General features: G+C 44.9%; 1 protein-coding gene across 1 annotated transcript; it reads right to left on the bottom strand.

The window, feature by feature from the left end:
- Positions 1 to 8,403: 8,403 nt before the first annotated feature.
- Positions 8,404 to 10,513, bottom strand: LOC117506304 (keratin, type I cytoskeletal 50 kDa-like). Its single transcript, XM_034165792.1, has 7 exons — positions 9,947 to 10,513; positions 9,748 to 9,830; positions 9,518 to 9,674; positions 9,277 to 9,438; positions 9,051 to 9,176; positions 8,746 to 8,963; positions 8,404 to 8,572 (listed from the first exon to the last, which is right to left on the bottom strand). Exons 1-7 carry the CDS (start codon positions 10,457 to 10,459, stop codon positions 8,476 to 8,478), a joined length of 1,356 nt encoding a protein of 451 aa, XP_034021683.1. The 5' UTR covers positions 10,460 to 10,513; the 3' UTR covers positions 8,404 to 8,475.
- Positions 10,514 to 18,472: the final 7,959 nt, after the last annotated feature.

The following is an 18,472-nucleotide window of genomic DNA, read 5'->3' as shown; positions in this document are numbered from 1 at the left end:
TGAGATCATGAAATCAGTGCTACACTTTAGAGATGAAATATGTCAATAAAAAGTCTCAAAGACAGGATAAAAGATCTTCAAAGATCATGTGCATTTATGGTGCTGAGGGCAGACTTTAAGGTCACAGCAGAACATCGATGTCACATTTACAACAGAAACGAACAATTATCACAAAAAGTGCTCACGCGAGACAAACTGAAGCTACAAAACATTAAAAAATTATTAAATCAACCACAGAGCTGACCAGATTTCATGGGAATGTTTTCCAAACAGGAGATTTTTATCAATTGAAAATATAAAATTGTCATTGGAGGTTGTCAATAAGGTTGACAGAAACAGTGGCGGCGCCAGGAAAGTTTTGTTGGGGGGGGGGGGGGGGGCTGAGGTAAAAGTTGGAGGAGCTCCACAAAATGTCATTGAAATGAACAATATATAGTAAATTGCTTTATAAATACCAAGGTATATGTTTTAGTCACCCGTGCTCCTCTATAATGGATCAATGCGCACACGCATCACTTAGAATGATTGCAAGTTCAGTAAACTTGCACATAGGTGTACAAACTGAATTCATTGAAATGGTGCTCAAGACAATGCATGGAATCAACCTTACACAAATCGTCTATATCAAAGATTTATTGCCAATTTAACACCAAGCTCATAACCATTCAATAAAAGTAAGTAAAAGATACGAGTACAGCCTGAGAAGCGTACGAGGTCTGTTGAAAAGTATCCGACCTTTTTATTTTTTGCAAAAACTATATGGATTTGAATCATGTGTGATTGCATTAGCCAAGCTTGAACCTTCGTGTGCATGCGTGACTTTTTTCACACCTGTCAGTTGCGTTATTCACCTGTGAGCAGGCTTTGTGTGAGCAGTGGTCCACCCCTCTCATCGGATTTTTATTGCGAATAAATGTCTGAACGATTTGGAGCTTTGCTGCATCAAATTTTTCCAGAAACTGTGAGAGACCTCCAGGTGGACACCATTCGGAAAATTCATATGGCTTTCAGCGATGATTTTATGGGGATTACACAGATTAAGGAGTGCTCCAGCCGGTTTAAAGACCGCCCACAGCTGCTGAGAGCACGCCGTGCTCCGAGCGCTGATCGACAGGCTGAAACAACCAGATCATTTCCAACGTGAGGGCTTTATTGATCCGGGACGTCGTCTGACTTCCACAAAAAAGGCAGGGACGTGGACATCAGCACTTTTTCGGCACATTCCACTGTTACTGGAGTTTATTTCATGGAAAGAGAAGTGGAGGGATGCGCCACCGTGCCGCTCATGGCGCGGCACAAAACCACCTCCGTGTTGGTCTCACAGGTGGCGTTCAGATGGCTCAGATGGCTTTCAGTTGCTTTTCAGTCGTATGAATATCCGAGAAATTGTGCATGAGCTGGACATGCCAGAACATGTCCTGTGAGGCTTCATCAAGGCGTTGCTTTGCGCCATGCGGAAACGTCCTGATGCGCGGAATTCCTCCGCACGTCTGTCTCAATGTGCCGAAAAAGTGCTGATGTCCACGTCTTCCGCAATTTCTGTGCTAGTCAGAGGATGTCCCGGATCAACACAGCGTCTAGTTTGGAAATGAACGGCACATTCCACTGTTACAGGAGTTTTTGTCATGGAAAGAGGAGCGGAGGAATTCCGCGCATCGCGGCGGAGCCACATGGCGCAAAGCAACGCTGTGATGAAGCCTCACAGGACATGTTGGGGCAAGTCCAGCTCATGCACATTTTCTTGGATAGTCACACGACTGAAAGCCACCGAAAACCGTCTGAGCCATCTGAAAGCCGTCCCGTGAGACCAACACGGACGTGGTTTTGTGCCGCGCCATGAACGGCATGGTGGCTCATCCCTCCGCTCCTCTTTCCATGAAAAAAACTCCTGTAACAGTGGAATGTGCCAAAAAAAGTGCTGATGTCCATGCCTTCTGCCTTTTTTGTGGAAGTCAGACGACGTCCCAGATCAACAAAGCCTTCACGTTGGAAATGATCTGGTTGTGTCAGCCTGTCGATCGACGCTCGGAGTGCGCCGCGCTCTCAGACGCTGTGTGCGGTCTTTAAACCGGCTGGATCACTCCTTAATCTGTGTAATCCCCATAAAATCATCGCTGAAAGCCATATGAATTTTCCGAACGGTGTCCACCTGGCTGTCTCTCACAGTTTCTGGAAAAAATTGATGCAGCAAAGCTCCAAATCGTTCAGACATTTATTCGCAATAGAAATCCGACGAGAGGGGTGGACCAGTGCTCACACAAAGCCTGCTCACAGGCGAATGACGCAACCGACAGGTGTGAAAAAACTCACACATGCGCACAAAGGTTCAAGCTTGGCTGATGCAATCACACGTGATTCAAATCCATATGGTTTTTGAAAAAAATAAAAAGGTCTAATACTTTTCTAACAGACCTTGTAATTGTAAACATATACAAAAAAGTGATTCTTTATGAAGTTTTTATACAATCTAGCCCAAATATCCTTTGATTTGTACACATGCTTTGTGATCCACAAACACAAATTTCTGATTTGTAACTTGTGTGTGGGTTTTTACAAATAAATGTTTATTTGCAAAACTGAAAATTCTGTTTGTGAAGGGTGATTCAGCATTGGTGGATCACCGGACACACACATTCATCACTTTGCTCCGTTACGCAATATTGAGACATTCTCAGCGCAAAACTGCAGTTGAGATCCACAAATATGTCAGTCGCTATTCACATTATTGGCAGAATTATTGGGAGGGCTGAGGGGGGGCTTGGCTCATTATTGGAGGGGCTTAAGCCCCCCCAAGCTCCCCCTTGGCGCCGCCACTGGATAGAAACTCAGTGCTGCTTTGGCTCTGTTTAGTCTTTTGCTCTTCAGACTCTTGTTTTAGTCATAAATCACCTCAAAGATGCTGATGAGACTCAAACTCATTATTTCTGCGTATATTTTTTGGACAGCAGCTTCCACGCTGTCATCATCAGTAAATCAGATCACATTTATTGATGAATGCAGATAAATGAGTTTGATCTGCTGTCTTTGATTTGAAGTTTTCACCGCTCAGTCTGTTTGTGCAAGTGTACAGCGCCGCCCGTGTGGTGACACAACGTACTGCAACGTCACACTTCCTGTAGCGACGGAGCCAGAGGTGGAAGCACGACCTCGTCCCAGGGACACGAGTGGACAGTGAGGACGAGATCTTCAACAGCACCTGATATCCCAAAGACATACTGATGATTAATGTCTACGAACGCTTTCACGCAGAAACTACGGGCTCGAACTGGAGATTATTTCCAGTAGAGTCCACGAAAGGTGGCCTTCAGACCCAAGGATACTGCTGGGTGCAGCACCAGTTTACGACATTTCACCGACCTCTCAAACACTCAGCCATAGTTGAGATTCAAACCCAGATCCAGTGATGCAGCAGCCCCATCGCTCAAGGGTCACATCTCTCACCTTTACATCTCTCACCTTTACATCTCTCACCTTCACATTTCCCACCTTCTTCACATCTCTCACCCTCTTTACATCTCTCACCTTCTTTACATCTCTCACCTTCTTCACATCTCTCACCTTCACATAAGCAGACAACTTAAGCGAGCAACCGGGGGGAAACATGACATCCACTACAAAATGGAACAAAATGAAGAACGAGAAAGAAAAAAAAATGGAATCAAATAACAGTAAATGGACTGAATCTCAAAGTGCTTTACAGTGCTGCCTCACATTCACCCACACACTGATGTCAGGGTGCTGACACATAAGGCTTGTGAGGATCTTGAACCCAACATTTTAACCACAAGACCGTCTTATATTGCCATGTGTCAGGAGGGGCTGTGGTTCTGCACCTTGAGAGTCACGATCAGGTGGTAGTGGAGCAGCGCCTCCTGTGGCTGATACAGGAATGACAGCCCCCTGCTGCGGGGTCTGCAGTTGGAGCTTTTGGCTGTTTTTGCTTCTTGCTATCATTTATTTTTCCCATGTGTAGCTTGTGATTCACTTCCTGTCTGGTGCTGTGCAAAAGTGGACCTGACTCCTTAAGACCAAAAGACACTCTAACGAGGAACACTAGAGTTCATGGGCTTTAGCCTCGCGGTTGGAGTGCCTGTCGGCTGTCATCAGGTTACATTAAGAGTCCATAGAGAGGTTGTTGGTTGCTGCTGAGCCGAGTTGTGTCAAATCCTTCATCACATCCAGCTGATCCAGGTATTTATGGTGAAGGATTTTGGGGTCTGGTGTCGTGGGCCATTCGGTATTTTAACGTTTACCATATTCCCCCTGTGCTTCCCAGAAAGCACTGTGGCACCAGCAAGGTCTGGTGTCTCACAGCGTGTGTAAACAATGGCAAAGCCAAGATGTGGATGGCACCGATTCAGTGAGTTCACGAGCAATTATGATTCTCTCCAGTTGAGAGGGTTATCTAGAGGAGGTGTAGCACCTGTGATGAACTTCTGCCATCCTCTGATGTTGTCTTGTTGTCATCCGGATCCAATACATCCCAGGTCTGTGAGTACTCAGTGAGGCCCGAATATCAACAGTGCTGCTGTTCTTTTGATTTTCACAAACTGTTTGACTTGAATGAGATCCCCAACAAGTCATGGGACATCACAGCCAGCCTGAACACACTGTGAGGGCTTCTACCCCGTGAACTCAGGTGTTCCTCAGGGATGTGTTCTGGCTGTGACACTGTTCAGTGCTTGCATCGACCGAATGTTGGGTCGAGTTGTAGGTACCTTTGTTGATGAGGTTCGTTCACTGACCTTGACTTTGTGGGCAATGTTGTGATCTTTGTGGAATATGTGGATATTCTGACTGTAGCGTTTGAGAAGCTGAGTGAGGAATCAGAGTGTCAGGGTTTGAGGTGGTCCTGGATCCAGACTATGATCCAGGATATTTGTGACTTCCTGGACTAAGCCATCAGAAGTGTCTCTGTATGTGGTGAAAGTGTTGAACTTGTCGAGACGTTCACTGATTCAGCAGTGTGTTCACGTCTCTGGGTCCTTGACCTTTGAGACACGCCCCCATTTCATCTGGCAAAGGACACGCCCAGAATTGACCTGGCTGCAGCAGTTACCTTAGAAAAGTGGGGATGGACCTGTTTGGGTGGTTGCCCTCCAGGACCTGACGTTCTGTGATGTGGTGGATGCAGCGATGCTCACAGAACTGAACTACAAATCTAATATAAGGATGACTCTGTGTGTGTGTGTGTGTGTGTGTGTGTGTGTGTGTGTGTGTGGTGTGTGTGTGTGGTGTGTGTGTGTGTGTGTGTGTGTGTGTGTGTGCGCGCACAGTGTGGTAATGTAACAAAGTAGAAATACTTTGTTACTGTACTTATGTAGAATTTGGACGTATCTGTACTTCATTATTTACTTTTCTGGCAACTTTCACTTTTACTCTGACATATTACCCTTAAACATCTTCATTATTCATTACTACAATGGTACAGTGGTTGGTGGTGGTGATGCTTGCATTTTTTTCTTTAACTTTTCCTTAAATTTGGCACAACTGTGTAACTATAAATGACTGTTCTCTTTCACAAGAGCCTGGCTGTTGTGTTTAACAGAAAAGTGTGTGTTGCTCTTCAAGGAAAAAGAATGGCAGCTTTGCATACAGCTACATCCATCCACCTGTTGCTCACTCATCCTGCCACTGACTGTGCCACCAGGGGGGGACCCAGCCTTTTATAAGGGCTGAGGCCCCCTCCTGGTTTCTCCAGGCACCACACTGTCTTATGGTCGTGTTGCCGTTTCACTCTCCACTTGTTTTGGATTTTACTGTTACTCAAGACTTTTACTTAAAGTACATTTTATATGAGAAATTTACTTTTGATACTTAAATACAGAAAATGTCAGATACTTTAAGACTTTTACTCAAGTAAAATTTTTAAAGGAGACATTAAGTTTTACCAAAGTAATTTCATAGTAAGATACTTGTATTTTCACATAAGTATCACTTTGAGGTGCTTTATATAAGACTGTGTGTGTGTGTTCTCTATGCACAGCCACAGTAATTAAGCAATGGTGCTGCAGCCAGCTTGATAAGCTAACGTTAGCTGCTAGGTTTAGCTAATTGTACCCCACTCCTCCCTTGTTATCACTAATATAATAATATAAAAAAAGAACAACAAAAAAAAGACATTTGTATATATTCAAAACCTTAAAGCGTGCTGAAATATATATGAAGACAAGCTATAAGTACCGTAATGAAAGGATACTGAGGTGGAACCACTTCCGGCTAAGGAGATCTCGGGTTCTGCATGTGCTGCACTACCCTCACATGCTTCTCTGCCACTCCAGACTTCCTCATACAAAACCACAACTCTTCTCTTGGCACCCTGTCATAAGCTTTCTCTAAATCCACAAACACACAATGTAACTCCTGCTGTTCTTCTTTGTACTTCTCCATTAGTATTCTCAGAACAAACATTGCATCTGTAGTGCTTTTTCTCGGCATGAAACCATATTGCTGCTCACAGATCTTCACCTGTTTTCTAAGCCTAGCTTCTACTGCTGTTTCCCATAACTTCATGCTGTGGCTGATCAGCTTTATGCCTCTGTAGTTACTGCAGCTCTGCACATCACCATTGTTCTTGAAAATAGGAACCAGCACACTTTGTCTCCACTCCTCAGGCATCCTCTCACTTTCCAAGATTTTATTAAACAATCTGCTTAGAAACTCTACTGCCATCTCTCCAAGACATTTCCATGCCTCTACTGGAATGTCATCTGGACCAACTGCCTTTCCACTCTTCATCCTCTTCATAGCTGCCCTCACTTCTTCCTTACTAATCTGTTGTACTTCCTGATTTACTCTCACCACATCTTTCTCATTTTCTTCATTCATCAGCTCCTCAAAATATTTCTGACTAACGTCCACTTTTTCAGCAGCTGTGAGATTTTTTGGTGGTTTATGTTTGATTTTCTTTGGTGGTCAAAAAGATCATCACAGTGGATGTGAATAAGATTAAAGAATAAATTATAAAAATCAGCAAAGATTTGACGGCTGAATTTATTCATGAATAAATTCTCAGATGGATAAAATTCTTGCTCTGGTAGTCAGACTACCAGAGCAAGAATTTTAGCTGAGGAAGCTTCTGTGATTTGAAGCGAAATGTCCTCATGTCAAGCAACCCAGTCCAGTCGAAGATTCAAGCTTCTCTACTATGGAAACCACCTGGACAACTGAGAGCTTTCTCAGATGGATGTTTTAATAAAATGTCTGACCTCCAACCTCAAGACTGTACCTTTTTTTTGTCTCAGTAAAGCTGCACAAATGTTTAACCTGAACGTTTATATTTGACATCAGTTATGTGACATGAATACACATTCCTGAAATGCCCAGAGGGTGGCAGTGTTCAGCAGGTGGCAGGCAAGAAACAAAATTGCTTTTTTTAGCTGATCGGGTGCATTAAAAACAATCTGTGTAAAATTTTGCACAGCAGCAAAATTTCTTCTCAGTTGACTGTGACTTTGACCATTTAAAGGTGCGGTAGAAGATATAACTTTGCTACACTCGTCACACGCGTGACCAGCGTCTGCGGCACTGTTAGCCAGCGGTCCCATGTTAGCAAAACCAAGAGAGCTCTTTACACGGTGGCAGTCGCAAAAAGAAAACGGTTCTTGTTCTTTCGATGTCTGAAGGAAGCAACTTGGAATTTTTTTTTTTTTTTACTATTTTTTTAAAGTCTTACTGGATCTCCGTCCACATCTTTAATTTTACCTCAGACTTTGATTTGTCATTCATGCTAATGCTGTAGCCCTTCACCGATGGGTCTGGTACCACATCCACAACACAACAGACCCGACTCAGGTCCTAGGAAGCAACCACCCTGGTCCATTCTGGTTCATTCTCACCTCTCCAACTGATATCCAATATCCAACTGACTGCTGCAGCCAGGTGAATTGTGGGCGTGTCCTTGGTCAGGTGGAAATGTGGGTGTGTCGCTGGGCTCTGCTACATTGACACCTGTCTGCTGGGTCATGACCAGAGAAAGGTCACATGACCAAAATGTGGCAGCTGATGTTCCCTCACAGTGAAAGTGTCAATAAGGAACCATGTGTTTGACACAACGGGCCTCCAGCGGTACCTCAGGATAGACCTGGTCCCAAAGACATCCAATCGTCCTGCTTGTCATTAACAAATGAAAATGGAGCATCACATCTTCAGTGGTGGTGTCAAAGGTTTGTGTTTGATATATTTTTATGTAAATGTGTTTTCTGAGCTCGTTTTGTTCTTTTCGTGTCCCGGACTCAGACGTCTCGGGACACTAATGAAATATTTTAAATATATATGAAAAGTCTTATTCTGCTGCCAGCTTAGCTGTAAATTAATATCTTTCTCTTTGATTATTGCTGTAAATGTGAGAATTATGATCTTTGATAGAAAGCAGACAAATGAGGCAAAAAAGGGAGGCGTGGCTAAAAGGCAGTCAGCAAACGGAGGCTTTTATTGGTTTTTATTCTGATGTGAACATCGGCTCCAGATGCTGGTTTATCTGGTGGTTGTCACGGAGGAGACCACTTCACCGTCTGTGATTTCCTCTATGGAAACAATCACATTGGACTTCTTTCCAGATGAGGCGGTGCCACTGCAGAGAGAAGAACCAGGTCAGTGCCCATGTTTCACTTTATCACAGTAAGTGATCAGACATATAACTGAAGTCATCCACTCGTTTATTTGTAGAACTCTGACTTTTGGAGGTTTCTTTGTTTCATAAATGAAACGTTTTGGAGAGTAACCTTCCCTTGTTTCCTTTCCTACCTGCCCTCTGAATCCAGCAGGCAGCTGTAGTGTTGGATTTCCTTCTCCAGCCGAGTCTTGATGTCGAGCAGCGCCTGGTACTCTTGGCCCTGGCGTTCCATGTCGCTCCGCAGGTTGATCAGGCATTGTTCTAAGCTGGTCACCTGCTGCTGGAGTCCCTGGAGTTGCATGGCATACCGGGCCTCTGTGTCGGCCAGCGTGCCCTCCAGGGACGCTTTCTGGAAGAGGAGATCAGAGGGAAGGTTTATGAGTGTTGTGCTGGTGCTGCCCTACAGGAAAGAGTTTGTGGTGGGACTGTGGTCTACCATGCTCAGCTGGGACTGAAGCTCTATCTCCAGGCCCTGGATCGTGCGCCTGATCTCAGTGATCTCTGACTTGGAGGTTTGCAGTGTTTCGGTGCTGGCTGCCACCTCCTGGTTCAGCGCCTCAGTCTGCAGCAGAAACAGAAAAATGTCAGATTGTGTGGAACTCACAGCTTCTTCTCAGCAGAGGAGGAAAGACGACAGTTCTTGACTGTAGGGCCAGTCTTACCTTTTTCTGGAACCATTGATCTAATTGGCGCTGGTTCTTTGCAGCCACGCCCTCATACTGCTCGCGCATCTCACTCATAATGGCGACCAGGTCGACTTGGGGCTTTGAGTCCACCTCCACGTTGATCTGACCGGTCATCTGGTTTCTCATGGCTTCCATTTCCTGTTAACAGTTTGGGAAGACACCATCCTGACTCTGCAGACTTTCATTGTGTGCAGTGAAGCTTTGCATTTCTACGCACCTCATCGTGGTTCTTCTTCAGGTAGATCAGCTCCTCCTTCAGACCTTCTATCTGCATTTCCAGGTCTGATCGAGAAAGCGTCAGCTCATCCAGCAGCCTCTTGAGCCCGGCGATGTCGGCCTCCACCGACTGACGCATGGCCAGCTCGGTCTCGTACCTGTCAGGCAGCACCACAATTACAGAAAACACTCCTCCTTTAGACGTGTTCTGTGTCCAACCCTGATTCTTACTTGGTTTTGAAGTCATCTGCAGCCAGCTTGGCATTGTCAATTGCCAGGTAAATGCCTCCGTTGTCACTTGTGGCTGCCTGGATCTGCAGGAGAAGACAAAATCGATCAGACTCAACATTACAGGCGCCGCCGCACTGCATCCGATACCTGCACGGCTAAGGACATACCCCACTGTGACATCATCAGCCGGGATTCTTACCTTATCTTGCAGATCAGCAATGGTGGCTTCAAAAGATGAATAGTCTCGGGCAGAGGGGCGGGTCTTATTCTCCAAGAACTCCCGGATCTTCAGCTCCAGGTCAGCATTGGCCTTCTCCAGGCTGCGCACCTTGTCCAGGTACGACGCCAAACGGTCATTCAGGTTCTGCATAGTGACCTTTTCATTGGTAGCGATGCTGAGGTCCATGTCAGCGTCCCCAAAGCCTCCACCGTCTCCCATACCGTAACCAAAGCTACTGCTGCCGCTGGCACCCCCGCCCATACCGTAACCAAAGCTACTGCTGCCGCCGGCACCCCCGCCCATACTGTAACCGAAGCTACTGCCACTGCCCATCCCCATACCATAACCGAAGCCGCTGCCAGCACCAGCTCTCGCACCCCCTGACACAGAGCTGACAGCAAAACCTCTGGAGGCAGACATTCTCGGGCTGTGGAGAAAGCCGCCAGGCAGACTGGCAGCAGACGTTTTGATTGTTTTCTTGTAGAATGGCATGGTGTCCAGACGGCTGGAGAGCTTCCTGCGGTGAAAGGCAGCACACTGAGATGTGCAGTCCTGCTCAGCCTCCTTTTTATCCTCCTCCAGGCTGCTGGGTGTGTGCATGAGGGCGGAGCTTTGGACAGGTATGTAAACCCTTCGGGCTCATTTTGTGCAACTACAAGAAAAAACAAGTGCTGTGTTGCCCAATACACTTTTAATCTCCATATTTCTGACAAACTGCAAACCTGTGCCACCATTATGGCCTACAGCTTTTATGCTGTACATTACCAAATATTTAGGAGAAGATTAATATTTGACACAGCCTGGTGTTCCTGTGAGCCTGAGGTCGGGTTTCCTCATGATCACTGATCTCTTCTTAAACAGTTCATTTTGTGCATGTCAGATCAGTGTCGTTGTGCAAACAGGTTGATTTTATGGGTGTTGTTGATGTTGTTTTTGTTGTTTTGTCATCCGAGGCTACGCGCTTTCTGAGCGCTCACACGGTGGAGTGTTTCATTTGACTCCCAGCCAACATTCTTCTTTGTGTCTTTCTCCACATTCTTCTTTATTCTGCAGCGTTTTTCTGCAAAGACAAGACGAGGCAGCTTCTTTATTTTTATTGGAGACAGTGATGTCAGTTTGAAGAGGTCTCTGCTGATGTTTGCTCTTTTTTTTTTGTGCCTTTCAGCTCTGGCATGTGCGTCGTGTCCCAACACGAGCCACGTGTTCGGTGCTGCTTTTCTTCTCCTGCAGTCACTAGGCTTTTTACACACGTTTGCTGTTTGACTCTTTGTCTTTGCAGTTTAACATTTCTTTCAAATACTGAAAATTTGCTAAAGCAGAAATGTTGCCTTAGTCATTATTAAAGGCTGTTCTGATTCTGATTTATACTATTTGAATGTAGTTAAATTTATTCTTGTTTTATGTGTAAATGTTCTGTAACTGAACAGCACTCAGTGAAAAACACCACAGTAATCTTTATGTGTTTATATATCGACTCAAAGATTCATTATGTCACCAGTTTACTTTTTTATCATAAATTAAAGCTGTACAGCCTTTAGGTTTTTTTTTTAAAAAGTTTAAGTTCACTATAATCTTATTTGTTAACTGGGGGATTCATAATATGACATGAACAGTGTGATCAAAATTCACCAGCTGTTCATTGGAAGGGAAAAAATTAAAATGAACAGAGTCAATGGCCTTGAACCATCACAGTCTATGACAGTGGCATCATAGATCGTGTGGGGCTTCCCCTAACTTGTGCAAAGGATGCTGGGAAGCATGCAGTGACAGCCAATCAGAGTAGAGATGCACAGTGACGTCAGCCGGCTGCTCGCTGGAACAAAATAATCCAACATGCTGCAAAACATTCTGAAATGGCTTATTTCTGTATAAATCTCATATTTTTGTCAGCTATTTTATAAAAGTTAGCAAAAAAAAAATTAAAAATGCTGTTTGTGAAACCAAAAACAAAAAAACCTCTGAAGTGATTTACAGACATCTCATGGATGTTAACGTTAGGGTTGGGAGGAGTCATGAAAATCACTAGTCGACTAACGGTACCCAACTCAACTTGACATTGAATGAATTAAACCAATTTGGTATCTTCATGGTGAAACTCAAATGTGACATTTATTTTAACAAATATGAACACAAAAACAGCATTCACATGAAGACAACACCTGCATTCACTAACTAGGCACTGACGACCCGTTTGAGCCGACTAGTTGACCTGCTGAGGGTCACGTGCTCTCCTCACTGAGTGAAGGGAGCGATGGCAGCACCAGCACGTCTGCTCAGGGTTAAATGAACTGAATAAATTGCATCTGACTAGTCGACAAATAAAAAACAGTCGTCCAGTCAGATGGTAGCTAGTCATAGTCGACTATTATGACAAGTCGACTCACACTAGTTAGCGTGCATGCCCCGTGTACTCACATTACGCAAGGTCAAAAGTAACTTCCGGTCATTTCAAAACCTTGTGCACAGGCACATGCACGTCCTCCTGCAGAAGCCCTTATAAAGAAAATAACATATTCTTTATAAACACCCCCCCGAAACATGTCCTCTTCATTAAAACCAAACTGACAATTTAATGTTTGGATTTCAATAGAAAGTAAATCTTGTCAGTTTTGTGAAATCTGAATGTCCATCCAGCTTTAAATAAAGATTGACCACATTTGAATTTGTATGTTGAACAAATAGTGCAGCAGCCGGTAACAGAAAAATCATGCAAATGTGAATTAAAAACACCAAAATTGGCTTAATTGATGTTGAACAGAATACTGCACAAATCTGATTGGCTACTCAAAAATCCAACATGGCTGCCAACATGAATTGTTAAATTTTGCTAAACAGAATGAATCATCTATCTGTCCATTTTCTATACCTGCTTACTTCAATTAAGGGTAAGGGGTGGAGCCTATCCCAGCAGTCACAAGGCGCGAGGCGCGGACCACCATGGACAGGACGCCAGTCTGTCACATGGTCACATACAGACAAACCTACAGACAGTAAAAAGTTTCCAGTCCATCTAACCTGCGTGTCTGGATGTGACCCGGAGCACCTGGAAGGAACCCACACAGACACGGGGAGAACATGCAAACGCCACACAGAAAGGCCACAGGTGGGAATCAAACCCATGACCTTCTTGCTGTGGCGCAACAGTGCTAACCACTCCACTGTGCCGCCCGAGGATGAACCAATGAATATTAATTTAAATGGGAGCTGAGTTCCTGTCATAACTCTAAAAGTGGCATCTTGAAAAAATTCTCCCAAAATAAACACAAAAACATTTGAAATAGTTTTATTTCATGAGATCATGAAATCAGTGCTACACTTTAGAGATGAAATATGTCAATAAAAAGTCTCAAAGACAGGATAAAAGATCTTCAAAGATCATGTGCATTTATGGTGCTGAGGGCAGACTTTAAGGTCACAGCAGAACATCGATGTCACATTTACAACAGAAACGAACAATTATCACAAAAAGTGCTCACGCGAGACAAACTGAAGCTACAAAACATTAAAAAATTATTAAATCAACCACAGAGCTGACCAGATTTCATGGGAATGTTTTCCAAACAGGAGATTTTTTATCAATTGAAAATATAAAATTGTCATTGGAGGTTGTCAATAAGGTTGACAGAAACAGTGGCGGCGCCAGGAAAGTTTTGTTGGGGGGGGGGGGGGGGGGCTGAGGTAAAAGTTGGAGGAGCTCCACAAAATGTCATTGAAATGAACAATATATAGTAAATTGCTTTATAAATACCAAGGTATATGTTTTAGTCACCCGTGCTCCTCTATAATGGATCAATGCGCACACGCATCACTTAGAATGATTGCAAGTTCAGTAAACTTGCACATAGGTGTACAAACTGAATTCATTGAAATGGTGCTCAAGACAATGCATGGAATCAACCTTACACAAATCGTCTATATCAAAGATTTATTGCCAATTTAACACCAAGCTCATAACCATTCAATAAAAGTAAGTAAAAGATACGAGTACAGCCTGAGAAGCGTACGAGGTCTGTTGAAAAGTATCCGACCTTTTTATTTTTTGCAAAAACTATATGGATTTGAATCATGTGTGATTGCATTAGCCAAGCTTGAACCTTCGTGTGCATGCGTGACTTTTTTCACACCTGTCAGTTGCGTTATTCACCTGTGAGCAGGCTTTGTGTGAGCAGTGGTCCACCCCTCTCATCGGATTTTTATTGCGAATAAATGTCTGAACGATTTGGAGCTTTGCTGCATCAAATTTTTCCAGAAACTGTGAGAGACCTCCAGGTGGACACCATTCGGAAAATTCATATGGCTTTCAGCGATGATTTTATGGGGATTACACAGATTAAGGAGTGCTCCAGCCGGTTTAAAGACCGCCCACAGCTGCTGAGAGCACGCCGTGCTCCGAGCGCTGATCGACAGGCTGAAACAACCAGATCATTTCCAACGTGAGGGCTTTATTGATCCGGGACGTCGTCTGACTTCCACAAAAAAGGCAGGAGACGTGGACATCAGCACTTTTTCGGCACATTCCACTGTTACTGGAGTTTATTTCATGGAAAGAGAAGTGGAGGGATGCGCCACCGTGCCGCTCATGGCGCGGCACAAAACCACCTCCGTGTTGGTCTCACAGGTGGCGTTCAGATGGCTCAGATGGCTTTCAGTTGCTTTTCAGTCGTATGAATATCCGAGAAATTGTGCATGAGCTGGACATGCCAGAACATGTCCTGTGAGGCTTCATCAAGGCGTTGCTTTGCGCCATGCGGAAACGTCCTGATGCGCGGAATTCCTCCGCACGTCTGTCTCAATGTGCCGAAAAAGTGCTGATGTCCACGTCTTCCGCAATTTCTGTGCTAGTCAGAGGATGTCCCGGATCAACACAGCGTCTAGTTTGGAAATGAACGGCACATTCCACTGTTACAGGAGTTTTTGTCATGGAAAGAGGAGCGGAGGAATTCCGCGCATCGCGGCGGAGCCACATGGCGCAAAGCAACGCTGTGATGAAGCCTCACAGGACATGTTGGGGCAAGTCCAGCTCATGCACATTTTCTTGGATAGTCACACGACTGAAAGCCACCGAAAACCATCTGAGCCATCTGAAAGCCGTCCCGTGAGACCAACACGGACGTGGTTTTGTGCCGCGCCATGAACGGCATGGTGGCTCATCCCTCCACTCCTCTTTCCATGAAAAAAACTCCTGTAACAGTGGAATGTGCCAAAAAAAGTGCTGATGTCCATGCCTTCTGCCTTTTTTGTGGAAGTCAGACGACGTCCCAGATCAACAAAGCCTTCACGTTGGAAATGATCTGGTTGTGTCAGCCTGTCGATCGACGCTCGGAGTACGCCGCGCTCTCAGACGCTGTGTGCGGTCTTTAAACCGGCTGGATCACTCCTTAATCTGTGTAATCCCCATAAAATCATCGCTGAAAGCCATATGAATTTTCCGAACGGTGTCCACCTGGCTGTCTCTCACAGTTTCTGGAAAAAATTGATGCAGCAAAGCTCCAAATCGTTCAGACATTTATTCGCAATAGAAATCCGACGAGAGGGGTGGACCAGTGCTCACACAAAGCCTGCTCACAGGCGAATGACGCAACCGACAGGTGTGAAAAAACTCACACATGCGCACAAAGGTTCAAGCTTGGCTGATGCAATCACACGTGATTCAAATCCATATGGTTTTTGAAAAAAATAAAAAGGTCTAATACTTTTCTAACAGACCTTGTAATTGTAAACAATATACAAAAAAGTGATTCTTTATGAAGTTTTTATACAATCTAGCCCAAATATCCTTTGATTTGTACACATGCTTTGTGATCCACAAACACAAATTTCTGATTTGTAACTTGTGTGTGGGTTTTTACAAATAAATGTTTATTTGCAAAACTGAAAATTCTGTTTGTGAAGGGTGATTCAGCATTGGTGGATCACCGGACACACACATTCATCACTTTGCTCCGTTACGCAATATTGAGACATTCTCAGCGCAAAACTGCAGTTGAGATCCACAAATATGTCAGTCGCTATTCACATTATTGGCAGAATTATTGGGAGGGCTGAGGGGGGGCTTGGCTCATTATTGGAGGGGCTTAAGCCCCCCCAAGCTCCCCCTTGGCGCCGCCACTGGATAGAAACTCAGTGCTGCTTTGGCTCTGTTTAGTCTTTTGCTCTTCAGACTCTTGTTTTAGTCATAAATCACCTCAAAGATGCTGATGAGACTCAAACTCATTATTTCTGCGTATATTTTTTGGACAGCAGCTTCCACGCTGTCATCATCAGTAAATCAGATCACATTTATTGATGAATGCAGATAAATGAGTTTGATCTGCTGTCTTTGATTTGAAGTTTTCACCGCTCAGTCTGTTTGTGCAAGTGTACAGCGCCGCCCGTGTGGTGACACAACGTACTGCAACGTCACACTTCCTGTAGCGACGGAGCCAGAGGTGGAAGCACGACCTCGTCCCAGGGACACGAGTGGACAGTGAGGATGAGATCTTCAACAGCACCTGATATCCCAAAGACATACTGATGATTAATGTCTACGAACGCTTTCACGCAGAAACTACGGGCTCGAACTGGAGATTATTTCCAGTAGAGTCCACGAAAGGTGGCCTTCAGACCCAAGGATACTGCTGGGTGCAGCACCAGTTTACGACATTTCACCGACCTCTCAAACACTCAGCCATAGTTGAGATTCAAACCCAGATCCAGTGATGCAGCAGCCCCATCGCTCAAGGGTCACATCTCTCACCTTTACATCTCTCACCTTTACATCTCTCACCTTCACATTTCCCACCTTCTTCACATCTCTCACCCTCTTTACATCTCTCACCTTCTTTACATCTCTCACCTTCTTCACATCTCTCACCTTCACATAAGCAGACAACTTAAGCGAGCAACCGTGGGGGGAAACATGACATCCACTACAAAATGGAACAAAATGAAGAACGAGAAAGAAAAAAAAATGGAATCAAATAACAGTAAATGGACTGAATCTCAAAGTGCTTTACAGTGCTGCCTCACATTCACCCACACACTGATGTCAGGGTGCTGACACATAAGGCTTGTGAGGATCTTGAACCCAACATTTTAACCACAAGACCGTCTTATATTGCCATGTGTCAGGAGGGGCTGTGGTTCTGCACCTTGAGAGTCACGATCAGGTGGTAGTGGAGCAGCGCCTCCTGTGGCTGATACAGGAATGACAGCCCCCTGCTGCGGGGTCTGCAGTTGGAGCTTTTGGCTGTTTTTGCTTCTTGCTATCATTTATTTTTCCCATGTGTAGCTTGTGATTCACTTCCTGTCTGGTGCTGTGCAAAAGTGGACCTGACTCCTTAAGACCAAAAGACACTCTAACGAGGAACACTAGAGTTCATGGGCTTTAGCCTCGCGGTTGGAGTGCCTGTCGGCTGTCATCAGGTTACATTAAGAGTCCATAGAGAGGTTGTTGGTTGCTGCTGAGCCGAGTTGTGTCAAATCCTTCATCACATCCAGCTGATCCAGGTATTTATGGTGAAGGATTTTGGGGTCTGGTGTCGTGGGCCATTCGGTATTTTAACGTTTACCATATTCCCCCTGTGCTTCCCAGAAAGCACTGTGGCACCAGCAAGGTCTGGTGTCTCACAGCGTGTGTAAACAATGGCAAAGCCAAGATGTGGATGGCACCGATTCAGTGAGTTCACGAGCAATTATGATTCTCTCCAGTTGAGAGGGTTATCTAGAGGAGGTGTAGCACCTGTGATGAACTTCTGCCATCCTCTGATGTTGTCTTGTTGTCATCCGGATCCAATACATCCCAGGTCTGTGAGTACTCAGTGAGGCCCGAATATCAACAGTGCTGCTGTTCTTTTGATTTTCACAAACTGTTTGACTTGAATGAGATCCCCAACAAGTCATGGGACATCACAGCCAGCCTGAACACACTGTGAGGGCTTCTACCCCGTGAACTCAGGTGTTCCTCAGGGATGTGTTCTGGCTGTGACACTGTTCAGTGCTTGCATCGACCGAATGTTGGGTCGAGTTGTAGGTACCTTTGTTGATGAGGTTCGTTCACTGACCTTGACTTTGTGGGCAATGTTGTGATCTTTGTGGAATATGTGGATATTCTGACTGTAGCGTTTGAGAAGCTGAGTGAGGAATCAGAGTGTCAGGGTTTGAGGTGGTCCTGGATCCAGACTATGATCCAGGATATTTGTGACTTCCTGGACTAAGCCATCAGAAGTGTCTCTGTATGTGGTGAAAGTGTTGAACTTGTCGAGACGTTCACTGATTCAGCAGTGTTGTTCACGTCTCTGGGTCCTTGACCTTTGAGACACGCCCCCATTTCATCTGGCAAAGGACACGCCCAGAATTGACCTGGCTGCAGCAGTTACCTTAGAAAAGTGGGGATGGACCTGTTTGGGTGGTTGCCCTCCAGGACCTGACGTTCTGTGATGTGGTGGATGCAGCGATGCTCACAGAACTGAACTACAAATCTAATATATAAGGATGACTCTGTGTGTGTGTGTGTGTGTGTGTGTG

Source organism: Thalassophryne amazonica, unplaced genomic scaffold (genome assembly GCF_902500255.1).
Source record: "Thalassophryne amazonica unplaced genomic scaffold, fThaAma1.1, whole genome shotgun sequence".
Classification (NCBI taxonomy): domain Eukaryota; kingdom Metazoa; phylum Chordata; class Actinopteri; order Batrachoidiformes; family Batrachoididae; genus Thalassophryne; species Thalassophryne amazonica.
This window is presented reverse-complemented; position numbering and strand designations above follow the sequence as displayed.